The 26,889-nt window shown below is 46.9% G+C and overlaps 1 protein-coding gene across 1 annotated transcript in view; it reads right to left on the minus strand.

The window, feature by feature from the left end:
• CCDC187 (coiled-coil domain containing 187) overlaps positions 1 to 22,697 on the minus strand; it is a 122,747-nt gene extending 100,050 nt beyond the window's left edge. Inside the window, exons 1-4 of the mRNA XM_040324132.1 lie at positions 22,459 to 22,697; positions 18,687 to 18,730; positions 6,329 to 6,428; positions 1,723 to 1,813 (exon numbers count right to left, since the gene is read on the minus strand). Of these exons, the coding sequence (XP_040180066.1) occupies positions 1,723 to 1,813; positions 6,329 to 6,428; positions 18,687 to 18,730; positions 22,459 to 22,630 (407 nt within the window). The 5' untranslated portion in view covers positions 22,631 to 22,697. The remainder of the gene's footprint in view (positions 1 to 1,722; positions 1,814 to 6,328; positions 6,429 to 18,686; positions 18,731 to 22,458) is intronic.
• Between the last annotated feature and the right edge of the window lie 4,192 nt (positions 22,698 to 26,889).

Raw genomic sequence — 26,889 nt, forward strand, 5'->3', positions numbered from 1 at the left:
CAACTAAGTCGGGGAATGAACTAGTCGGGGAATGAACAAGTCGGGGTAAGCGTCCACAGACTGGATGTTTACTTTAAACTTTTTAATTTAGTACGGCAGGTTTATAACCCCTGACAATTTTTGTTTTGTGTCCCATTGGATAGATTTCCCTTTACTTTCTGTACCAAAACAGGAAGTTGGGGAAATCCCTCCAAAAGGAGGGAATACCTGATTGTCACCAGGACTAGTGTTCCAGTTGAAAGATTAACCCTGTATTTCTACTCTCAGAACAACCCAACATTTGAAATTTTCTTTTATTGACACTTCTGGTGATAATGGTAAACTTGACACATAAACAGGGTGAATCTCACTTAACTGTGGAACAGACAGCTATAAAAAAGGTAATCCCTCTCCACTGTATCCAAAACACAAAAAAATGTTTTATACCTTTAGGTATACATTAATATACTTAACCCGCTAACATCATTTTATTTTCCTAAAGTACAATGTACAGTATATGAACTGTCATATAAGCTTTAGCATCTTGATATAAAATATTATCAAGTTTTGAACAAACTTTAAATATCTGCAGCTTTTATCTAGATTACCCAGAGAGCCCACCTTGAGGTTCTTGTTCAGACACTTCATGTTACTGGGGGACAACTCTCTTCCAACTGTGCACCTGAATTTTCACCCTGCCACTGCACCAATTGTAGCCAATTGTAGACACGATGGCCCAGATTCACAGACACTGGCGCATATTTATGCCGCCGTAGCATATCTCCCTTACGCTACGCCGACGCAGCGCAGAGAGGCAAGCACTGAATTCACAAAGCACTTCCTCCCAAATCGGCGCTGGGTTTCTCAGGCGTAAGTCGGCGTAAGTGGAAGTGGGCGTAAGCCATGTTAATGAGGCGTGACCCCATGCAAATGATGGGCCGAGCGCCAGACAGATACGTATCGCCAACTGCTCATGCGCCGTCACATCCTACGTAAACGACGTAAAATACGTCGGCTTGTGTTCCCTGGTGAAGCCCTTTGCATGGATGCTGCTGAGTTACACCTCCTTTATGGGGCATAACTTTATGCCGGACGTATGACTTTACGCGCATTGCGTCGGACGGACGTATGTTCGTGAATCGGCGTATCTCCCTCATTTGCATATGTGAATAGAAAATCAATGGGAGCGCCAAATACGTCCAATGTAAATATGCGCCCACTCTACGCCGGCGTAGGCAAGTTACGTCGGTCGGATGAAGCCTATTTTCAGGCGTATCTTAGTTTCTGAGTCAGGCGCATAGATACGACGGTGCATATTTGCACTTACGCGGCGTATCTCGAGATACGTTGGCGCAAGTGCTTTGTGAATCCGGACCGAAATGTTTAAGAGTGGCTGCAGGGGATCCACAGCAATGAGATTAAAAAAAGAATGAAAAAAAGGGAAAAACAGTATTTTATGTACTCACAGTAAAATCCTTTTCTCTGTTGTCCATGGACGGACACAGCTCCTTAAATCTTGACAAGTGAGTTATGTTCCTGTTCACAGGAGAGGAGTCCTCTCCTGTGAACAGGAACATAACCCACTTGTCAAGATTTAAGGAGCTGTGTCCGTCCATGGATGGACGATAAGAGAAATAGTATTTTACGGGAAAAAAAAACATGGCGTTTGGTCATAATGCACAATAATTTGCAAAATAAATTTAATTCTCTTGGGTTTAGAGTTACTTTAATGAATATTCTCACCTATATAATGTTAATGGCTGCTCTGATATGCTCGGAATCTCCTCCTCCTGTTCGTGATCTACAGGATTGCTGATTTCTTCAGATTGTGTATCTGGACCAAGTATAAAATGCAGTTTGTAAGTTTTATGTTTTGATCAGCTTCCCTCTTCGTTGGCAGTCAAGTCATTCATCTGATCACCAGGCAGGTCACAACTTGTCCTGCTACACATTCCATCTAGAAATGTATTTGTCTATTATCAAGAGCCAAAGAAAGCCTGGCACTTCGCCTTGGTACATACAGCACTCTGGTGTGCCCAGGATAACTTGTCAGCTCTCACAAAGAAGGCAACCACTCAATGTGGTCTAATACAGAACCACAAGGCCAATATTACAGTTGGTTTTTATTTGGTTCTCCACAAACAGTAGCTTGTGTGATGGGGAAACCTAGCAAAAAAATATCAAGGGGTCCTTCTATCTTTCTAATTTTCAGATCAAAAGTAATTTTTCTATGGATGCAGAATACCAATTGTCTGCAAAGCTAGCACTTATAGGTTTGCAAACTTTACATTCATTAATTTTATCCAAACAAATTTTTTAAATGCTATTGTTTCCTGCAAAATCAATGTGTAAGCTGGTCAGTTTTGGCTCCCCTGCACTTCTAAGTCCCAAAGCATTCACATTGTCCTTTATGCCTATAGTTATACCCTTGGCTGTACAAAAGAACAAATAACTACATTAATAGTAAAGCTTACGGAGTTTAAATATAAAACTCAGTCCTCATGCAAAATTTAAATTTAATTTTCTAATTTAGTTATGTATTATGTAAAATAATCATAAAATGTATTATTAAACATGTTTAGTACAAACACCAGAAACTTTTTTTTATTATTTACATATATTTCCTAGAATCCCCATGCAAGGTAGCAGTCAGACTGGGAGAGAGAAGATCAGCATTGTAAACCAAACACACACACACACACTGTGCATAGTGTTGTCAGTACCAATCTGGGAGCAGTTTGCCGACAGCAGGAGGAAGAGTGATGATCTCACCAGCGATGCTCCTTCATTGTCCATTCTGCAGGCTGCAGAGGAGTCAGTGACCAAACTTTTACTGACTTGGGTATTAAGGGCCATATTCTTAAACAAGTTACGCCAGTGTATCTACTGATACACCGGCGTAAATCGAATTTCCCGCCGGCGTATCATTGTTTTGTATTCACAAAACAAGATACGCCGGATTTAGGCTAGGATCCGACTAGTGTAAGTCACTTACACTGTCGGATCCTAAATGTAATTCGCCGCCGGCCGCTAGATGGCGTTTACGTTCAGTTCTCATTTGTTTATGCAAATGAGCCTGATACGCCGATTCCCAAACGAAATCGCGTTGCGTGACCGTCGCTTACGTCGTTTGCGTAAGCGTAAGGTTACCCCTGCTAAATGACCTTACGCCAGTCCCACGTATGCCATGTTAAGTATGGCGTCGGGTCCGCGTCGTCTTTTCCCGTCGGGTACGTCGTTTTACTAAGTCGTTCTTGAATACGACTTTACGTCAATGACGCACACGTCGGCGTCATTGACGTTTTCCGTCGAGAACTGGAGCATGCGCACTGGGCTATTTTAAGCCCGGCACATGCGCAGTTCGAACGGCACGGGGGCGCTCTTAATTTATATACAAGCCGCCCCCTTGGAATTACGCGGGGATACGCCGGGCCAATTACACTACGCCGCCCCAAACTACGGAGCAAGTGTTTGGGGAATACAGCACTTGCTCCTGTAAGTTGGGGCGGCGTAGTGTAAATGGCTTACGCGCCGCCGCCGCAGGATCTACGAGAATATGGCCCTATGTCTGGCAGAAGTGTCTGGAGTTCAGATTTAACAGAATAGATCTAAAATATACTTCTGGTATACTTTAGTTCTAAATATACTTCTGGTACAGGGATACATGTTTTCCTGGGCACAGATTAGTCTAGGTATCATAATAAAAGGCTACTGTAGACACAATATGCTATATGCAGAGAAATTTAGGCTGCTTTAATTTTATACCAAGTATAAGGACAGAGTTCAGAGGTCAGTAGTGACACAGAGGTCAGTAGTAAGTGACTCAGAGGTCAGTAGTGATGCAGAGGTCAGTTGTAAGTGACACAGAGTTAAAAGAATAGTAGTGAGTTCAGAGGTCAGTAGTGGTGCAGAAGTCAGTTGGAAGTGAGGCAGAGTGCAGAGGTCAGCAGTGGTGTAGGGGTGAGTAGTAAGTGACGCAGAGTTAAAACAATAGTAGTAACACAGGGAACAGTTGTAAGTGATGCAGAGTGCAGAGGTCTGTAGTGGCCCAGAGGTCAATACTAGGTTACATAGAGTTCAGTTGTAAGTAACGCAAAGTTCAGATGTCAGTTGTAAGCGAGGCAAAGCGCAGAGGCCAGAAGTGGTGCGGAGGTGAGTAGTAAGTGATGTGGAATTCAGAGGTTAGTAGTGATGCAGAGGACAGTTGTGATGTGTGCAGATGTCAGTAGTATGCAAGACAGAATCAATAGGTCAGTAGTGACACAGAGGTTAGTAGTAAGTGACTCAGAGTGCCGAGGGCAGTAGTAAGTGATACAGACTTCAGGGTTCGGTAGTATGTGACACAGAGTTCAGGCGTTAGTATTATGTGATGTATAATGATGCAGGGATCAGTAGTAATGATTCAGAGGACAGTAGTATGTGATGCAAAATGCAGAGGTCAATAATAAGTAACACAGAGTTCAGAGGTCAGCCTGTGTCCATCAATGCAACCTACCCGTGTCCATCAAAGCAGCATGCTTGTGTCCATCAAAGCAGCCTGCCCATGTCCATCAAAGCAGCCTGCCCGTATCCATCAATGCAGCCTGCCCGTGTCCATCAATGCAGCCTGCCTGTGTCATCAATGCAGCCTGCCCATGCCCACCAACGCAGCCTCCCCATGCCCACCAACGCAGCCTGCCCATGTCCATCAATGCAGCCTGCCCGTGTCCATCAATGCAGCCTGCCCGTGTCCATCAATGCAGCCTGCCCATGTCCATTAATGCACCAATACAGCCTATGCCTAACAATGCAGTCTGTGCCTAATAATGCAGCCTGTGCCTAACAATGCAGCCAATGTCCACCAATGCAACCTGTGCCTAACAATGTAGCCTGTGTCCACCAATGCAGCCTGTGTCCACCATTGCAGCCTACCTGTGCAGGGGAAGAGAGGAAAGGAATTGCCAGCCGGATGATCAGAGCGCCAAGGAACATCACAGCTTTCATTTCAATTGCTGTGTGTTCCTGCCACTTGCCATCACATACAGCCCGCCTCGTGGCTGAGAAACTTTGATATACGTCACACGTCCCCGAATTGGACAGGTGATTTGTCTATCAAAGTCCCCGGACAAGGAGGAGGGGCTGTATCAAACAGCGAGTGTGGAGAACACACAGCAATTGATATGAAAGCTGTGATGTTCCTCGGCACTCTGATCATCTGGCTGCCTGCTCTTCTCTCTCTTCCCCTCCGAAATCGCTGGGCTCCCATACAACCCTGCCTACTGGAGGTGCTCGCCCCCTCCCCCCGTTTCCAGGCAGCCCACCCTCGCCAGCCCTCATTTTCCACTCGCAAAATGCGAGTAGACGAGTGGAACATTTGAGGGCTGTAGATTTCAGAATTGAGAGTTAGTAGCATTGCAGAGGTCAGTTGTAAGTGATGCAGACTGCAGAGGTCTGTAGCGGTACAGGGGTCAGTAGTAAATGACGCAGGGTTCACAGGTCAGTAGTAAGTGATGCAGAGTTTAGAGGTCAGTAGTAATTGACTCAGAGTTCAGTGGTTAATAGTAAGTGATGCAAAGAACAGTAGTAAGTAGTCAGTGACACAGAGCTTATTAGTAACTCATGCAGAGATCAGTAGTAATGATGTAGAGTTTTCAAGGACAGTAGTAAGTGATGAAGAATGCAGAGGTCGATAGTAAGTCACAGAGACTTCGGAGGTCAGTAGTAAGTGACACAGAGGTCAAGAGTCAGTAGTAAGTGATGCAGAATCATTTACTACTAACCCTGAATAGATGCCCCAACTTCTAATGTTTGGCCCTGGCCCCACCCAGTGAACCCCCACAGATGCTGTGCTGTACATTCCTTATTCAACCCACTGTATTCTCATTCTATATGCAAGTCAGCTTAGACTTTATTTAAACATACCACTTTAAGCCAAGCCCTATATTTAGCGCAATTAGAAACATGTCAGTTTGTGCCCATTTTCTTGTTCATGGGACTGGGGGACCCAACCTACTGTTTGACACGGCAACAAACCCAATCTGTGAAAGCAGAGGCTCTGATTTTTTGCCTGTCCCTAAGCACACAGGATTGTGAGGGAGGAGATAAAGCTGTATACTGTAGTGAAGGAAGTAAAAATAAAGCAGCAAGACTGTATATGTCCAGGGAACAGGAGGACAGAATTGTTGGTGATGCAACACCAGACTGTGTAAAAGAGTAGTAAGAGAAGACAACTAAATAGAATGAGTAGGAGTTAGAAGGAGGAGCGAGCTGGACTGCATAAGTGCTTCAACTGTTTATTTAGTGGTTTAGCTGGCTCTGCATGTTTATTTCAGATTGGGGTTATTTACTAATAAACTGTATTAAAACATACCAGAATATAAACCTCTGTCCATCTCTAGCCTTCTGCAAATTTTCCGTGCCTGAGTGTGGCGCCTATTTTGGAGATCAACTTTATTTTCTATCTCCTGTAACTGTGAAGAAAACAATAATTTCAACTATGCACTAATCAGCCAAACTTTAAAACACACTCAGGCAATGAATTCCACCATGAAAATTATTTCAACTTTGTTTAAATCCCCTTTGTTTCCTATACAATTTAAAGTCTTAAGTGATGAGATTTCCCCACAGTAGTTTGCGTCTATCTTTCCCACAATGGTGAGATTTTCCTGCTGTAATGTGTATCTTTACCTCTCCCACAATGGTGAGATTTTCCTGCTGTAATGTGTATCTTTACCTCTCCCACAATGGTGAGATTGCCCTGCCGTAATGTGTATCCTCACCTCTCCCACAATGGTGAGATTTTCCTGCTGTAATGTGTATCTTTACCTCTCCCACAATGGTGAGATTGCCCTGCCGTAATGTGTATCCTCACCTCTCCCACAATGGTGAGATTTTCCTGCTGTAATGTGTATCTTCACCCCTCCCACAATGGTGAGATTGCCCTGCCGTAATGTGTATCTTCACCTCTCCCACAATGGTGAGATTGCCCTGCCATAATGTGTATCCTCACCTCTCCCACAATGGTGAGATTTTCCTGCTGTAATGTGTATCTTCACCCCTCCCACAATGGTGAGATTGCCCTGCTGTAATGTGTATGTTCACCCCTCCCACAATGGTGAGATTGCCCTGCTGTAATGTGTATCTTAACCCCTCCCACAATGGTGAGATTGCCCTGCCGTAATGTGTATCTTCACCTCTCCCACAATGGTGAGATTGCCCTGCCGTAATGTGTATCTTCACCTCTCCCACAATGGTGAGATTGCCCTGCCGTAATGTGTATGTTCACCTCTCCCACAATGGTGAGATTGCCTGCCGTAATTTGTATCTTCACCTCTCCCACAATGGTGAGATTGCCCTGCCGTAATGTGTATCTTCACCTCTCCCAAAATGGTGAGATTGCCCTGCCCTAATGTGTATCTTCACCTCTCCCACAATGGTGAGATTGCCCTGCCGTAATGTGTATCTTCACCCCTCCCACAGTGGTGAGATTTTCCTGCCGTAATGTGTATTTTCACCCCTCCCACAATGGTGAGATTTTCCTGCCATAATGTGTATCTTCACCCCTCCCACAATGGTGAGATTGCCCTGCTGTAATGTGTATCTTAACCCCTCCCACAATGGTGAGATTGCCCTGCCGTAATGTGTATCTTCACCTCTCCCACAATGGTGAGATTGCCCTGCCGTAATGTGTATCTTCACCTCTCCCACAATGGTGAGATTGCCCTGCCGTAATGTGTATGTTCACCTCTCCCACAATGGTGAGATTGCCTGCCGTAATTTGTATCTTCACCTCTCCCACAATGGTGAGATTGCCCTGCCGTAATGTGTATCTTCACCTCTCCCAAAATGGTGAGATTGCCCTGCCCTAATGTGTATCTTCACCTCTCCCACAATGGTGAGATTGCCCTGCCGTAATGTGTATCTTCACCCCTCCCACAGTGGTGAGATTTTCCTGCCGTAATGTGTATCTTCACCCCTCCCACAATGGTGAGATTTTCCTGCCATAATGTGTATCTTCACCCCTCCCACAGTGGTGAGATTGCCCTGCCGTAATGTGTATCTTCACCTCTCCCACAATGGTGAAATTGCCCTGCCGTAATGTGTATCTTCAACCCTTCCACAATGGTGAGATTTCCTTGCCGTAATGCATACCTCCCAATTTTTTGAGATGGGAATGAGGGACACCTATCAGCAAAAGTATGCAGGCATAGGACACACACCTTGCCACGCCCCCCTTTAAGAAGAATTGTACAAAAAACAAGATTGTTTAAACCCACTAGTGCTTTTTTTACCACTACTATTCCTTTATATTGGCTTTTGGAATTTACAAATGCAGCAATTTAGAAACCAGATGAAAGGTTTAGCGTTGGAAAACCCTTTTTGATAGATAAAAGGTGAATTTTATATACAATCAGGGCCGCTGATAGGCCAGTACAGCTGGCCCTGTTGTACCGGGCCCGGCCAGCAGGGGGGCCCGGCAACCTGATCAGATCAATAAAATAATGTAATAAAAAAAAATCCTGCAGCCCTGTCCCTTAACGTCGATCAAATGCCCAACCACCACAACCGTTTGATACTGACATGCCACTGACACCCCCCAACCCCCCCCCCCGTTCAGATTTTACGTTTTTTTTCCGTTTGTTTGTGATTGAACTTTGTATTATTAGATGGCGGTAGGGAAGGGACTATTTTGTCTATTTCGGGTGCGGAAGAATACCTCTTCCGCGCCGCTCCCTGTGCTGGCTCAAGTCCCGGCCAATTGCGTTGCTAGGCGGGTGCGGGGGGGTGTGCGGCTCGGGTGACACCATCCTGACTCTCCCTAGGGTTTTTTTTCCGCTGAAATAACAAGTCAAGCTCCTCAGCCGTGCCTGCCTGGCGTGTGCCCTGCTTCCTCCTCCCTACTTCTCTGCTGAGCTGAGCCAGTGACATCTCTCAGACATGATGATGTCACGATCTCCACCCGGGCGGCGCGGCTGCACGCGATCCTCGTCTGAGTCTCCTCTCCAGCTGCAAGCGAGTGCTGCAACAGGTAGGAGGGAGGAGGGAGGAAAGGGTGACACTTACTATGGGATGCTTACTATGGGATGTCCACTGCCGGCCCAAGCCTGAGCCTGAAGTGAGGTGTGACTACAGAGTGTGGAGTGAGGGAGGGGTCTCTATACTTAGTGTAAGGGGGGTTTGTACTTAGTATAGGGGTTCTGAGCTGGGGGAGGGTGTCTGTACTTAGTGTAAGGGCGGCCTTGTAGTGTAAGGGGGGTCAGGACTGGGGGAGGGGGGTCTATACTTAAGAGGTGACTGTACTAAGGGAGTGGGTCTGTACTTATTGGAGAGGGGGCCTAGACTAAGGGAGGGGGGTCTATAGTGAGGGGGTGTGGTCTGTACTGAGGGGGGCTATAGTTAGTGGAGATGGGAATCTGTACTCAGGAAGGGGGTCTGTACTATGGGAGGGGGTCTGTACTTAGTGGAGGGGGGGTCTATACTGGTGGAGGGGATCTGTACTGAGGGAGAGGGGTATATGCTGGTGGAGTGGGGTATGGACTGAGGAAGGGGGGTCTTTACTTAGTGGAGGGGTTGTGTACTAAGGGAGGGGGTCTGTACTTAGTGGAGGGGGGGTCTGGACTGAGGGAGGTCTGTACTTAGGGGAGGGGGCTCTATACTGAGGGAGGGGGTGGTCTATACTGAGAGAGGGTGTCTGTACTGAGGGGGACTATACTTAGTGGAGGGGGTCTGTACTTAGTGGGGGGTCTGTACTGAGGGAGGGGGTTTATACTGGTGGAGGGAGTTTGGACTGAGGGGGGGTCTGTACTGAGGGGGGACTATACTTGGTGGAGAGGGGGGTCTGTACTAAGGAAGGAGGGTCTATTCTTAGTGGAGAGGGGGGTCTGTACTGAGGCGGGACTATACTTGGTGGAGGAGGGGTGGCTCTGTCTGCCCATAATGCATGTGCTGCCTGCAGAGACAGTGCCACCCATGCCATAATGTGCTGCAGACAGTGCCACCCATGACGCTAATGCCATAACGCATGTGCTGCCTGCAGAGACAGTGCCTACCCATGCTGCCAATGGCATTATGCCATTGGCGGTATGGATGACAGTGTCTGCAGCACAATATGGCATTGACGGCATGGGTGGCACTATCAGCAGGTAGCACATGCGTTATGGCATTGGGTCATGGGTGGCACTGTCTGCAGCACATTACGGCATTGGTGGCATGGGTGGGACTGTCTGCAGGTAGCACATGTATTATGGCCCATAACGCATGTGCTGCCTGCAGAGACAGTGCCACCCATGCCGCCAATGCTGTAATCTGCAGACAGTGCCACCCGTTCCACCAATGCCGTAATGTGCTGCAGACAGTGCCACCTATGCTGCCAATGGCATTATGCCATTGGCAGCATGGGTGGCACTGTCTGCAGCACAATATGGCATGGGTGGAACTGTCTGCAGTACATTATGGCATTAGCGGCATGGGTAGCACTGTCTCTGCAGTACATTTATGGCATTGGCATGTCCCGATGTCAAGTCGCTGGGCCAGGGGGCGGAGCCAGGGGTGGGGCTGAAGGAGGGACCAGGGGCGGGACTGAAGGGGGCCCCGTCAGGTAGGTTGTATGGGGCCCCATGATTTCTATCAGCGGCCCTGTATACAATTATAGAGATCAGACCAAAATGAGGGCCAAATGAGGGGAATGAGGGACAGAGGGACATTTCTCCAAATCAGGGCCAGTCCCTCAAAATCAGGGACAGTTGGGAACTATGCGTAATGTGTATCTTCACCTCTCCCACAATAATGAGATTGCCCTTCCATAATGTGTATCCTCACCTCTCCCACAATGGTGAGATTGCCCTGCCGTAATGTGTATCCTCACCTCTCCCACAATGGTGAGATTGCCCTGCCGTAATGTGTATCGTCACCTCTCCCACAATGGTGAGATTGCCCTGCCATAATGTGTATCGTTACCTCTCCCACAATGGTGAGATTTTCTTGCCGTAATAATGTGTATCTTCACCCCTCCCACAATGATGAGATTGCCTTGCTGTAATAATGTGTATCTTCACCCCTTCCACAATAGTGAGATTTCCCTGCTATAATGTATATCTTAACCCCTCCCACAATGGCAAATCTGTCTTGCCGTAATAATGTGCATCTTTACTTCACTAAATTTACAGGTAAAAGCACAAAAAACAAGAAGGTTAAATGATTATTTGCAGAGTTTTTTCTTTCTATAAAAATGTGCCTCTAAACTAGCTAGCAAATTTGACAACTCCAGGAAGAGTCAATAGCCTAGCACCCCCCCCCCCCTTGCACGTCACAGCCCTCTCCTCTTCTCAGAGTGTTTGAATATTGCTTGTGCTGGCCTAGCTCCTTTGCCTATCCCTTCAACTCCCTACATAACCTTTTATGTTGTCTGCTTGTTTAAAACTCTCTGCAACATCGATTGACCTTTTATTCGCCTGCTCCGCTCCTCGTGGCCCACGACCGGATACCAAATCACTTAAGTTATATATCAGACAGGAGGCTTCGTATCTTATGCAATATCTTTCTTTACTAAAGCTCATAGCAGAAATACATAAAAACTTTATGGTAATCTAAAAATAAAACATTCAAAGGACTACCAATCCCAGCAGTCCCTGGGGCAACGTAGCCCCTCCCAGGCCTCAGCCTATATATGGGACTGTCTGAGGTAACCACGTCCTCTTTCTTTCTGCTCATCGCAGGATTCAGATAAGTATTTGATTGACATTGATAGACAGCTGTTTCAGTGACAGTGGGGTTCCCCCCCCCCTGCGGTCTTTCCGTTTTTTCCACAGCTGTTATTCACTCATTTCACTTATGTATGCTGTACGCGCTTTATTCATTGTTATTTACTTCTGTAATAACCATTTAGAATTCTCCTCTTTCCTGACGGTTTTCCGGGTTATGTGCCCTTTCTCTCCTGTTTACTCCATCTACACCTGCTGATCGTGAGGTGCGGACGCTGTCCCCTCACTCGCACACTGCATGGAGTGGTGTTCCCCCGCCCGCCCCCCCCACCGCTTGCCTGTCAGCGTTCGCAGCGCGACAGGCAGCGCCATCTTCTCCCTTCTCCTCACGTTCTTTCACTGAGGAGGGGCGGGACTCGGCGGCAACCAGCCAATCAGCGCTCGGGTAGCGTAGTCTCGCGAGACTTCGCCCAGAGCGCGAAAGTAACGCGGGCTTTCTCCCTCACACCGCTGCCAGTGCAAGACGAGCGGTTCTGAGGTGAGGAAGCCTGCTGAGCTACCCCCGTTTTCTCCCCCTATTACTGACACTTGTGGATACTTGTTACCCACAGAAACCTTTTAAACATCCTAATTGCTTCTATGCTTACAAACTGTAAGGATAGAGTTTGATCCACAAATTGTTTCTAGGCTAAATAACTGTAAGGATACACTTCACTGGTACATTACAGTCTAGACTGATTTAAATAAATATATATATTGATTTATAGAGGGACCAGTGAGTTTTAAAACGCCGACATTTTAAAAAAGCATGTCTGAGGATAATTACACTGCCCCCCTTGCAGGGGAGGCTTTTACCCTGGATACCACTCAGTTCATGACGGCGGCTCAGATCCAAGATCTGATCAATATCTCTGTCCAAACGGCTCTGGCCTCGGCCATCCCGTCCACTGGAACACATCCCTCAAAGGCTGCTACGGTTAATCCGCCTCAAAATGGCGAACCGCCACACAAGAAAGGCAAAGTTTCTTTTAAACAGAAACACGTTCTAGCAGCACCTGACTCCCCGACAGGGGAAGAGAATAATTTGTTTCAGGCAGTTCCCTCCCCGGCCTGCCAACCACAGCATCCAACAGACCCTGACCGACCCCTGGGCCTCAGGGAGTTAAACACTAAGAGGCATCGGTCCGCTAGAAGGACCAAACCTGACTCCTATGTTGATTCCTCGGATGAGGATTCACCAGGTGCTTCAGGGAAAAGCGAGTCTGACGACTATGGGTCTGACGAGGATAGACAGGATGCTGAGGATACGGCATTTCACGCCAATGCCAACCCTGATGCACAGGGAGAAAGCATTTTAGATGCCTTGGGGGAACCATTTTTTCACCCAGATGCCATCGCTCACCCGCGATCCGGCGATTGGTCCCCCTTACCTCACGTATCTCAGTACGTGGAGCTCTGGGCCAGGAAATCCCTGGACAGACACGCCCGCAACAAACTGCGGGCCGAGTGCCCTAGACCCTCTATCCCCAACAAGGTAGTAACCACACCTGAGGTGGATCCCATGCTGGCCAAATACTTGGCAAAATCGGGGAAACTTCCCAAAAAAGGGATTGAGCGTTCCTTTAAATCTATCCAGGAACGCATCTTAGATCTAATGGGACCCCTAACCAAAATTCTGAATTTATCAGAACAGGCAGCCGCTTCGGGTCAACCGGTAGATTTAATGCAACTACGCGGCTGGGCTCAGAGGGCTATCTGCCTAGTGGGCACGGCTAACACCTCCTGCTCGGTGGAGAGACGCCGCTCCATCTTAATGCGGCTAGACCCCCAACTTTCCCACCTGGCCGAGACCGAACCCGGCCCGGCGGCAGTCGGTATGCTCTTTGGGGATAACCTCCTCAAAGACATCAATAAATTTGTGGGTTTGTTTTCAGGACTTGATAAAGCCCAAACATCTCTCAGAAAGTCAGGGGCTGTGAGAGTTTTCAACAGGGCCGGCAGAAGTAGAGGCCGATCTGCCGGCCGTGGGTCCACCTATAGGCCACAAAACAGACCAAACCCCCAATACCAGTACCAGCAGGCTCCTTCCACCTACCCCGTTCCAGTGGCGCAACCAGCACCGTTCTTTCCACCCCGGGGCAGACCATGGCGCGGACGCGGCGGACGCGGATACACCCGAGCCCGACCTCCATTCGGTGAGTATACCTTACACTCCACAACCACACATTCCAGTGGGGGGACGCCTGAGGTATTTTATCCACGCCTGGTCTGCGATTACGGCAGACCCATGGATATTGCAGACGGTAGAGGGTTTTCAAATAGAACTTCTGTCGTCACCGACATTAAATGTGATCCCTCATCCTATCAAATTCACACGCCAGAACGTTACTCTCATCAAGAACGAAATACAGGACCTCTGGTCCAAACAGGCGATTTTAAAAGTAGAGGATTGTTCCCCGGGCTTCACAAGCAACCTTTTTCTTGTCAAGAAGAAAGGGGGCGGGTTCCGGCCCGTAATAAACCTAAGAGATTTGAACCAACATGTCTGCTACAGACACTTCAAGATGGAGGGCATTCACTGCCTTCGAGACCTCCTACAACCGGGGGACTGGTTAGGGAAAATAGATTTGAAGGACGCTTATCTCACCGTCCCTATCCACACGGAGTCACAACACCTACTCCGGTTCCGCTGGAAAGACCAGATATGGCAGTTCACCTGCCTTCCATTCGGACTATCGTCGGCACCATGGTGTTTCACAAAGTTGATGAAACCAGTGGTAGCTGCACTTCGAAGCAGAGGGGTACGTCTAATTATCTATCTGGACGATATCCTAATCATGGCCCACTCGAGGGCCCTAGTTTCCCTTCACATGGCATGGACGGTCTCCCTGCTACAAACGCTGGGTTTCCTAATCAACCACGAAAAATCGGTTCTAAATCCGGCCCAGGTGTTGGAATTCTTGGGTTTCCTAGTGGACACCAAACAAGCGGTCCTCCGACTTCCAAAACCAAAATTGGCCCTAATTCGCAAAGAAATCAGGGCAGTGCTTCGCAAAGGCTCCTTATCCTTAAGGGTTCTGGCCCGCTTGGTGGGACTTTTAGCTTCATCCATACAGGCCATCTTCCCGGCCCCACTTCATTACAGAGCCCTTCAGAGGCTCAAAATTTTGCACCTTCGCCAGGGCCTCAGATATGCGGACGAGATCTCTCTCTGTTCGGAAGCAATAGAGGAATTACAATGGTGGCTTCGCCACGCAATCGAGTGGAACGGCAAGACCATATTCAATTCAGGTCCCGACATCATCATAGAGTCGGACGCCAGTCGCCACGGCTGGGGCGCCCGATGCGGGGCAGCTTCCACAGGGGGGACTTGGTCTGCCTCCGAATCGGAATTGCACATCAATGCCTTGGAACTGCTGGCGGCATTCTTCGCCGTCAAGAGCTTCATCCCACAGGCTTCCGATTGCTGTGTACTATTCCGCATGGACAATGTGGCCGCGGTTCAGTACGTCAACCGCTTAGGAGGCACCAGGTCCAGGACCCTTGCAGAACTGGCAAAGGAGTTCTGGCACTTCTGCTTGGCCCGCAACATTGTCCCTATCGCGGAATACATTCCTGGAGTCTCCAACACGGTAGCCGACTGGTACTCTCGCCACCTTGTCGATTCCAGCGACTGGCGACTGGATCGCCCTGTGTTCCACCTATTGGAACGTCTTTGGGGCCCGTTGAACATGGATTTGTTCGCCTCTCGCCTCAACCACCAGCTACCCCAGTTCTTCAGCTGGAGGCCCGACCCAGAAGCATCCGCAGTGGACGCTTTCCGTCACATCTGGCCAGAGGGAACTCATTACGCGTTTCCCCCATTCCAGATGATACCCAGAGTTCTCCTCCACGCCTCGAATCAACAGGCAACTATTGTGCTGATCACACCCTGGTGGCCGACACAACCCTGGTTCCCTCTCCTCTTAGGGATGGTCGTGGATTACCCCAGACTGCTCCCTCTGTTCCCATTACTGCTGACCAACCCATCCGGGGAACCCCATCCACTAATAATGGAGGGCAACCTCCACCTCCTAGCATGGCTGATTTCAGGATCTCCGAAGCGGATATCGACCTTTCAGGGTCAGCTAGGGATCTCCTCGACGTGGCCTGGGCCCCCGGGACTAGATCAACCTACCGGCATGCTTGGCGACTCTGGGTTCGTTGGTGTGATCAACAACAGGTTGATCCCATACATGCCCCTGTATCTGTAGTGGTGAATTATTTGGCGGAATCTTTTGATTCCGGCAAATCTTACAGCTCCATCAACATATACCGCTCAGCTATATCAGCATACCACTGTCCAGTTAACTCTTTAGCCGTAGGCAAACACCCTTTGGTCTGTAGACTTCTGCGGGGTATAAAATTCCAACGCCCCCCTAGACCTAAGTATCAGGCAACTTGGGACGTCTCCAAGCTACTTGACATGTTTGCTTCATGGGAAGACAATGAGGATCTATCCCTAAGATTACTGTCTTTCAAACTCACAGTGTTACTCTGCTTGGTCTCGTTCAAGCGCGTCTCGGACGTGAGAGCGTTAGACATTTCCAGGCGCCAATTTTCGCCTCAAGGGGTCAGATTTTCGGTGGTCCGTAGGACAAAGACAGGTATTCAATCTGTCTTTTATCCCCTTTTTTCCCACTCATCCGCGACTGTGCGTAGTGCGCTGTTTACAATCCTATGAGGCACACACGTCTGTTCTTCGCCCACCGAACTTCTCCCAACTCCTAGTCTCATACGTTAAACCCCATCATCCAGTCTCTTCCGCTACCTTGGCACGGTGGATACGTTCCACCATGGAGATGGCGGGCATAGACACCTCCCTGTTTGGAGCTCATTCCACTAGGGGCGCTATGGCTACGAAGATCGTCTCCTCCGGAGGCTCACTTTCGGACCTACTTAGAGCAGCCGATTGGTCCTCAGAGTCCACCTTTCGTAATTTTTATTTCAGACCGGAGGCCCATGTGTCCATGTCAATTTTATGAGGTTTATCTGCATTGTATACATTGTTAACTCTATTGTTTGCTTTGAACTTGCATAAGATACGAAGCCTCCTGTCTGATATATAAATTGAGATTTTCCTAGCATGTGAAGGAAAATATTAGTTATATGAAGACAGGAGGCGAGTATCTTCCCTCCCTTCCCATCCCTATTACGATTATTCTCTTCTCCTTGCAGGTTATTGAACAGTACAGTACTCATCCTGGAATGCGGATGGCCTGAGTTGCTCACAATCCCTGTTGGATTGCAGTTGGTATGTTTTACCTGAAGGCGACGGCCCAGTCGGCCCAAAGAATCCGGTTTTCCCTTGATCCCCGTTGGGATGAAGTCAGTTCGTATGAAACGACCCCGTTGGGCATCCCCTGCCGTTCCAGTCAGATGCGGACAACGTGTTCCAGTATGGAAATCCCTGATCTTCACAAGGAGAGAGGATCGAACTTACATTTCCTGATTACAAGGATTTGCACAAAGAAAGAGGACGTGGTTACCTCAGACAGTCCCATATATAGGCTGAGGCCTGGGAGGGGCTACGTTGCCCCAGGGACTGCTGGGATTGGTAGTCCTTTGAATGTTTTATTTTTAGATTACCATAAAGTTTTTATGTATTTCTGCTATGAGCTTTAGTAAAGAAAGATATTGCATAAAATACTCGCCTCCTGTCTTCATATAACTAATATTTTCCTTCACATGCTAGGAAAATCTCAATTTATAGCGTCTAAAAAATAGGGGATAGTTTTATGTCATTTATTAATATATTTATTTTACTAGTAATGGTGGCGATCAACGATTTTTATTGTGACTGCAACATTATGGCGGACACTTTTGACACCATCTTGGGACCACTGTCATTTTTACAGCGATCAGGCGCTATAAAAATGCACTGATTACTGTAAAAATGACACTGGCAGTGAAGGGGTTAACCTGTAGGGGGCACTGAAGAGGTTAAGTGTGTCCTAGGGAGTGATTCTGTTAGGGGGCGTGGCTACGAGTGACGCATCACTGATCACTGCTCCCGATGAGAGGGAGCATTCGATCAGTGACATGTCTCTAGGAAGAACGAGGAGATGTTGTGTTTACACTGACATCTCCCCGTTCTTCAGCTCCGTGACACGATCGCGGGACAATGGCGTACATCGAGTCCACGGGGCCCGCGGGCACGGTCACGTAAGCTCGCGCGACCACACGGCGGCAAATTAAAGGGGACGTACCTGTACGCCCATTTGCCTGTCCATGCCATTCTGTCGATGTAAATCTGAGTGCGGCTGTCCTTAAGTGGTTAAAATAACACAAGTGACTTATCTTTTAAATGCATTTCTCACAGTGCCTATTAGGTCTCACTAGTGCGACAAACGCTCCGACATTGGGAGCTCATGTTGTATGATGTGTGAAAATCAATGTTTCCCTATGGGAGCCATCTTAACTGGTCTGACACATGTCGGTGTGACTTTGAAAATGCTCCCTGTACTATTTTGGTCCGACTTTGATCCTACTTCAGCACATTGAATATCACTGAAGTCAGATCGCTGTCTTGCATGATCCGACTTTGGAATGCGACTTGTGCTCTGATGATCTTGAGGGGGAACTCCACGCCAAATTTTAAATAAAAAAAACGGCATGGGTTCCCCGTTCAAAAGCATACCAGGCCCTTCGGTTTAGTATGAATTTTAAGTGAAAAAAATGATGTGAGGGTCTCAGCAAAATCCATACCAGACACTTATCCGAGCATGCAGATTACTATAATTAAAAGAACAACAAAAACATTCTAAACAGATGCTATGCATTACTGTATCTAAACCTATTTTACGCTATTGGACTGAAATAGATAAACAGCAGATTATAATAAATTAATTTCCTTAAACAAAATAGTAGAAAAGTAGAAAAGTAGAAAATAGTAGAAAAGAAACCAGGTGCAACTCTGAGTAACCAGTGACAGGTGGCGATAGAATTGGATTGACTGCCATAAGCAGAAGAGGCTTTTTTTTTACTCACTACATTTTTAGCTTCCATGAGGCTATCCCACGCCCGGGAGACATCTAAAGGGAAAAACAAAAAAACTCAATTTAGAACTCATAGCTTGCCAGCAGGGATTTGGGGCCATCTGAAAGCAAACCGCAGGTCATGAATTGTTTATTCCACAGTAAACATGACAGAAACTTCCCAGACATGCTTTTTTATGTAGATTTTAAATCACATTCTGAGGCAATTACAGTGAAGGACTTTGCTCCTTAAAGCGGAGTTCCAACCACAATTAGCATTTTTTAAATGTATGTCCTTTCATCATGCGTTTTTATAATATAAATCCGGTCACTTACTATTTTACAATCCGCCGCCGATCCGCATAGATATTCAAAAAAGATAGTTTATAAAACTATGTCTACACCGTTGTCATTTTGCTTGTGGGCAATGTGAAGCCTACAGGCACTTACTTCCTGGAAGTCTTGGATGGGGAGTGATAATTGGACAGCGCACTGCATCCTGGGAAATGATGACACACATTTCCCAGGAGCATTAGAGGGAGATGATGTCAGAATCCTAGGTGGATTCAAAGGCAGATTTCGTGGGACCGCATAGCAACAGGCATTTCCAGATGAGTAAAAAAATATATATTTATTTTCTTTTTTTATTTTTTAGTCGTAAGCTACAGTTTAAAGCAAAATTGTTTTTTTGATGGAACCTCCACTTTAAGCCCTGTACACATGGCTGAGAATCCATCAGGAAAAAAACATTGGTTTTCCTGGCGGGATTCCTGGCAAGCTTGGCTTGCCAAGCCGTGCATACAGACGGCCATTCAAAAGAACAGTCGTTCTTTTGAATGGCAAGAACGCTGTGACGTAATCGACTACGACGAGCCTGCCCTCATCACATTCGATGCCGTCGCCACCATCTTGCTACACCCCACACTATCGTTGTATGCTACCGCGCATGCGTCGAAAGTCGTATCGAGCATGCGCGGGTTTACCATGGACAGGTAAGCATACAGACGATCGGTTTTCTCGGCAGGAAACACTATGCTGGGAATCAAGAGGAAAAAATAGAGCGTCAGGTTCTCTATTTTCCCATCGGCATGTAGCATGAAAGTTGGACCAAAGTAGTGCAGGAACTTTTTTTAAAGTTGCTGCGACTTTAATTGAAAAACATGGGGTACGACTTTTCATGTGAGTTTGGTGTCCAAAGAAGTGTGAATGGAGCCCAAACCTGGCCATACACGGTTTGAATCTTGGTCTGTTCAGCAAGGACAGGCCGAGATTCTAATCATGTATGGGCAAGCTGATTGCACCCAAGTTCATCAATCAACGTGGGTACAACCACCCTGTTGGATTTTTTATGTGATTATTGCCAACACTGTGGCCCAGATTCACAGAGAGCGGCGTATCTCTGTGCGGGCGTAGCGCCGACGTAACATAGAGAGGCAAGTACAGTATTCACAAAGCACTTGCTCCCTAAGTTACGGCGGCGTAGCGTAAATGGGCCGGCGTAAGCCCGCCTAATTCAAATTAGGAAGGTAGTGGGCGTGTTGTATTAAAATTAGCCGTGACCCCATGTAAATGAATTCCCGAACGAACGGCGCATGCGCGCGCATGCTCAGAATCACGTTGAATTTACACCCTTAGATATGACGGCTCAGTGGCAACGACGTGAACGTAACCTACGCCCAGCCCCATTCACGTACGACTTACGCAAACGACGTAAAATCCGACGGCAGTTCCGACGTCCATACCCTACACGACTTAGACCAGCTATTTGGTGGTCTATCTTTACGGCGGACGTACACCTTACGTAAACGGCGTAGCTTACTGCGACGGGCGCAAGTACGTTCGTGAATCGGCGTATCTAGGTCATTTACATATTCGACACGTAAATCAATGGAAGCGCCCCTAGCGGCCAGCGTAAATATGCACCCAAGATACGATGGCGTAGGAGACTTACGTCAGTCGTAGGAAGCCAAAATCAGGCGTATCTTGTACTGTGAATACGGCGCATAGATACGATGGCGCATCCATGGACTTACGCGGCGTATATAAAGATACGTCGGCGTGAGTCTTTGTGAATCCGGCTATGTGTGTTCTCCCAGCTGGGACAGCTCCCTGACTATGTTAATGGGGAATCGAGCGATTTTCTTTCCTGCAAGCTGTGGTTGCAGGAAAGAAAATTGTACTGTCTATAGCCAGCTTTAGGCTGCGTTCACACCTATGCGAATTGGATGCTTTCCTGCATTCAATTTGCATAGTAGGAGATTGTGACCCTTCCGGGAGAGCGGCGCTCTGACAGGTCAGTTCCTGCGTGTGCAGAGACCGACTTGTCATCTGCCTGCTCAGCAGGGATCGACGGAGCCAGAGCTTTTTTTCTCAGAAAATAGGTGCGGGAACTCAACCACGACCCCATTCAGATTTCACAAACAGTAGAAGGGTCTTAACCTCCCTGGCGGTATGATTCTTTCCGAAAAAACATGCTGAAAGCGGTACCATTATTTGCAAGGAAATTTGGCGTTTTATATTGTAGGTCTGTAATTTTTAGAAATAACTCACTTAAATCTGACCAAACAAGATTCTAATAGGCATCCCGGGTATGACATTTTTTTAAAAACAAAATTATAAATTATAATATAATAAATAATTATAAACAATTATAACAAATAATAATATAATTATAATAAAAATTATTCAATAATGTAATCAAATTAAAATCACTGAAATTTGCTCAGTTGCAGAATTGTTGCTGTCATTATTTTTTTTTTTTTTATGACGAATTTCCCCACAAATCGCTATCGCACAATTCTGCAAGTGATTATAATTTATTATCGCTGTTTTTTAGCTGCTCTAAAACTATTTTTGACATAAAGGGACACTTTTGGTTGCTATGGACAATCTACAGTTTGCAGGGAGAAAAAAAGGTTTTTATTATATAAAATGACATGCATGACACAGGACAGACCACTAGGGACAGGGAGGGGTGTGTTTTTTTTACATACAGTACTGTAATCTATAAGATTACAGTATACTGTATGTAAGGTGTTTGTTTACGTTTTTGAATTTGGCGCCGTTCTCCGTCCCCGTGCGTCGTAACGTCGCAGGGAACGGAGATCGGCGTCACACGGAGGCACTATGTGAATCGAGCGAGGTCCCGCTTGCTCACACAGTGCGGTGGCATCGCTGGATCCAGGGACAAGGTAAGTAAAAAGTGCCTGTGGATCTAGCGAGGCAAGCCCGAGACTGACTCGGGGTTACCGATCGTAGCAGGAAAATCTAACCCCGAGTCAGTCTCGGGAACACCGCCAGGAAGGTTAAAGGGGCATTAAATACCAGGGTTGCATTACATACAGAGTGCAGAGTTCAGGGGGGTTACACGCAGAGCTGTCACTTGTAAACACAGAAACCAGACCTCTGTGTTTACAAGTGATTGTGGTGAGCAGGCACCAAAGGGTCTGAGCCAAAGGTGGTGGAACTGAGTTCCCCCAAGTTCCCCCTGAAAAAAAGCCCTGGACGGAGCGATCCCCGCTGAGCAAAGCGGAGCCCGTACACGGACAGCCCCGTGTGAAAGGGCCCTTACCGTGTGTACCAGGCATAACTCTCCTCTTCTATAATATTTGGTACTGCTGAAGGACTTGTTTCTTCAGTAGCTACCTGTTCTGAAATTCTTTGCATTGATGGTGGACTCTGCTCTTCTGCTATCCAACTCTCTGCTCCTGAAACGATCTGAGCTGTTTTTCTTCCCTACTTTTCTCTAAGAAAACTTTATAAAGACAATAGATTCTCACCCTCACCTTGCATTTGGCTGTACTGCAGGAAGGAAGACGTGTCCCAGGCTGGCTTTTCACACATGATTCTGGTACAGAGGAAAAAAATAGGGAGGTTTGTGGTTTTGAAGTCTAATCTCTTTCCGTTTGGAGGTGTGTTTGTAGAGTGAACTGTCACCACAGCGACGCGCTCACACATCGCTCACCTCAACAAGTTTCTGATTAATCTCGACATATTTACAAAGTTCACAGATGACAACGCTTGTTTAAAACTCTCTGCAACATCGATCACCAAACATTCCATCACTTACTGGGATGAGCCATACGTTACTTACACATCACATCCATCTCTCTAAAGCTGGCGTTCTGCATATGCAAAATGCACACAGACCTTTTATCCGCCTGCTCCGCTCCTTGTGGCCCACGACCGGATACCAAATCGCTTAAGTGGCAAAAGGTTGGGCACCCCTGATCTAGAAGGAGAGGTATAATAGTATGCCCATCAGTGGCGGTGTGTCCATAAAGGACGCATGAGTGCCGCCCCCTCTTTCCTGCCACCTGTCTATCACCATAGATAGATTCATGCAATGGGCGACGGGCACCTGAATTACGGCGGCGGGTATTTTTTGGAAGCACCTGATTAGAGCAATAGGCTCTAATAGGTGTCCAAAAGGGTGAACAGTGGGCGCCATGCTGGGCGCTCGCAGTTCACTCAGCGTTTTGTTAGGAAAGGAATGAATATTTTCTTTCCTAACACTGAATCACCTCTCAGCCAATCAGGTTCTCGAGTCTGTTACCTGTGACCTGATTGGCTGAAATGACAGGCGCTGTGGTTGGACCTATCAGACGCCCAATCATAGCAGAGGATGGGAAGAGAGGACAGGAGAAGACATCGAGGAGTGTGGAGGACATCACTGCCATGATCCGCTGCCCCACGAGACAGGTAAGTGGCGGACGGGGGATGCACACTGGCAGCATTTGATGGGCACAGTAGCGGCAATTGATAGGCACAGTAGTGGCAACTGATGGGCACTGTGTCAGCAACTGATGGGCACTGTGTCAGCAACTGATGGGCACTGTGTCAAAAATTGATGGGCACACTGGCAGCAATTGATGGATACAGTAGCAGTAATTGATGGGCACAGTGGCGCCAATTGATGGGCACAGTGGCGCCAATTGATGGGCACAGTGGCAGCAATTGATGGGCACAGTGGCAGCAATTGATGAGCACACTGGCAGCAAATAGTGGGTACAGTGGCAGCAATTTATGGGTACAGTGGCTGTGTTTGATGGGCACAGTGGCGGCAATAGATGGCACAGTTGCTGCATTTGATGGGCACAGTGGCTGCGTTTGATGGCACAGTGGCTGCGTTTGATGGCACAGTGGCTGCATTTGATGACACAGTGGCGGCAATTGATGGGTACAGTAGCTGCGTTTGAGGGGCACAGTGGCTGCAATTTATGTTTTTTTTTTTTTTAGTTTGTTTGAGCACCATTTTGAGGACCAGCCACCACTGCTGCCCATACACAGAGTTAAAAGAAGTATAGAATCTATAAGAAGAAGAAGAATCTATAAGAGGCATATTAGTCTTTCTGTGCACATATTTATATTGAGTATATAACCTAGAAGAAGATACATATTAGTCTTTCCATGCACAGAGTTATATGAAGAATAGAATATAGAAGAAGAGGTATATTAGTCCATTTATACACAGAGTTATATGGAGTATATAATCTAGAAGGGGTATATTAGTCTTTCCATACACAGAGTGATATAAAGTAAAGAATATACAGTATACGAAGAGGCATATTAGTCTTTCCATACACATATTTATATGGAGTATATAATCTAGAAGAAGAGGTATAATTGATGAAAAGACGAGAAGAAAACTGGTCAGGGGGGCTGCCAAGAGGCCTACAGCAACATTAAAGGAGCTGCAAGAATATCCGGTAAGTACTGTCTGTGTGGTACATGTGACAAGAATCTCCTGTATTTTTCATATGTCTGGGCTATGGGGTAGAGTGGCAAGGCGGAAGCTTTTTCTTACAAATAAAAACATGCAAGCTCGTCTAGATTTTGCAAAAACATAGCTACAGTCTCCCAAAATCATGTGGGAAAATGTGTTATGGTCTGATGAAACCAAGGTTGAACTATTTGCCCATAATTCCAAAAGATATGATTGGTGCAAAAACAACACTGCACATCACCAAAAGAACACCATACCCATCGTGAAGCATGGTGGTGGCAGCATCATGCTTTGGGCCTGTTTTTCTTCAGCTGGAACATGGGGCCTTAGTCATGGTAGAGGGAATTATGAACAGCTCCAAATACCAGTCAGTATTGGCACAAAACCTTCAGGCTTCTGCTAGAAAGCTGAACACTCCATGTACACGGGACGCTTTTACAACTGCTCCTAAATGATTAAACTTGACGGATAGTAACCCACGTTTAAAACGTCCGTTTTGCCGCGTTAACATGCCTTGTTTAGCAGAGTTTAGCCGCGTTTGCGTTTAGATGCGGTTCAATTTAAAAAAAATGCTAATTTAAATGGCCAAAAATAAAAATTGGCTATAAACGAAACGCTGCTGAACGCGGGTTACCGCATTTAGTCGCGTTTGGCGTTTAAAACGTGGAAATCTTCTGCGTCCAAACCCATTATTTTGCTTTAAAAAAAAACGTTGTTAAACGCAACTGCCTGAAAACGGCAATAAAGGAGACTGTGTACATGGTCACATAGGATAACATTGAATGAGTTCAGGGGCAGTTGAAAAAAACGTCCAACTGCCTCTGAACGTACGTTTAGCAGCGTCCCGTGTACATGGGGCCTAAGAGGAACTTCATCTTTCAGCATGACAACCCAAAGCATCCAAATCCACAAAGGAATGGCTCCACCAGAAGAAGATTAAAGTTTTGGAATGGCCCAGCCAGAGCTCAGACCCGAATCCAAATGAAAATCTGTGGAGTGATCTGAAGAGGTGTGTGCACAGGAGATGCCCTCGCAATCTGACAGATTTGGAGTGTTTTTGCAAAGAAGAGCGGGAAAATATTGCCAAGTCAAGATGTGCCATGCTGATAGACTCGTACCCAAAAATATTGAGGGCTGTAATAAAATCAAAAGGTGCTTCAACAAAGTATTACCGTATTTATCGGCGTATAACGCGCACCGGCGTATAACGCGCACCCCAATTTTAAGAGGGAATTTTCAGGAAAAACGAATTTTTTGTGAACCTTTTGGGATCAGCTACAAAGCAGATTACAGGCTCTTGCCTCTCAACTGGTCAGTTCCAAAATGATATATCTAGCCATATAAAAGGATACAAAGAACAAAAGATAGTGCTCTCCTTATAAAAAGGAATAATCCCTTTATTAAATGTTAAAACCACACTTACAAAATGAAAATGAAAGAGGCAAAAACCACTAACACCAAGTGAGATGTCTCCCACAGTTCACCACTTCCAGCTGGGTCTGACTGAATTTGTGCATCAGGCTGTTACTTAAATCCACTCTGCTAGCTCAATGCTTCAGTGCACCTGTGCGTGTGCGGTCTCCCTCTTATTTAAATCTATGCTATTTAAAACTATGCAGCATACAGTACCTCGGAGGCGAAGGAGGAGGACGAGCGCCCGCCGGAAATCACCGCGGGAAATCACAGAGCCGTCATCTCCACTCGGCTCTACGTCACACACGCACAGTCCCGCCTCCGCCATCGGCATTGGACCATCTTCAGTGACAGACAGAACACTGGTCCAATGCTGGTGGCGGAGGCGGGACTGTGCGTGTGAGACGCGAGAGCCGAGAAGAGATGACAGTTTGGTGATTTCCCGCGGGCGCTCGTCCCCCTCCTTCTCCTCCGAGGTATGCTATCGGCGTATAGCGCGCACCCGGGATTTCCCCCCTATTTTCGGGGGAAAAAGGTGCGCGGTATACGCCGATAAATACGGTAGTTTAAGGGTGTGCACACTTAAGAAACCATATTCATTTATTTTCACTTCCCTCCATGGTAAGCAGGGGTCTCAAACTCAAATTACCTGAGGGCCACAAGACAAGTTTTCATATGCCATGGGGGGCCGCATGCAAACTTTCAAACTTCAAAAACAACAGTACTGGTGTCAGCGAACACATTATTAACCCCCAGCACTGGTGTCAGCGAGCGCATTATTACCACCAGCACTGGTGTAAGTCAGGGTTTGACAAATTTGCTTGGAATCTAGGAGCCAGCTAAAAAAGTTAGGAGCCAGAAAACGCACCCCGTCCCGACGAGCTTGCGCGCAGAAGCGAACACATACGTGAGCAGCGCCCGCATATGTAAACGGTGTTCAAACCACACGTGTGAGGTATCGCCGCGATTGGTAGAGCAAGAGCAATAATTCTAGCCCTAGACCTCTGTAACTCAAAACATGCAACCTGTAGATTTTTTTAAACGTCACCCATGGAGATTTTAAAGGGTAAAAGTTTGT

The sequence above is a fragment of the Rana temporaria genome, chromosome 9 (genome assembly GCF_905171775.1).
Source record: "Rana temporaria chromosome 9, aRanTem1.1, whole genome shotgun sequence".
Taxonomy (NCBI): domain Eukaryota; kingdom Metazoa; phylum Chordata; class Amphibia; order Anura; family Ranidae; genus Rana; species Rana temporaria.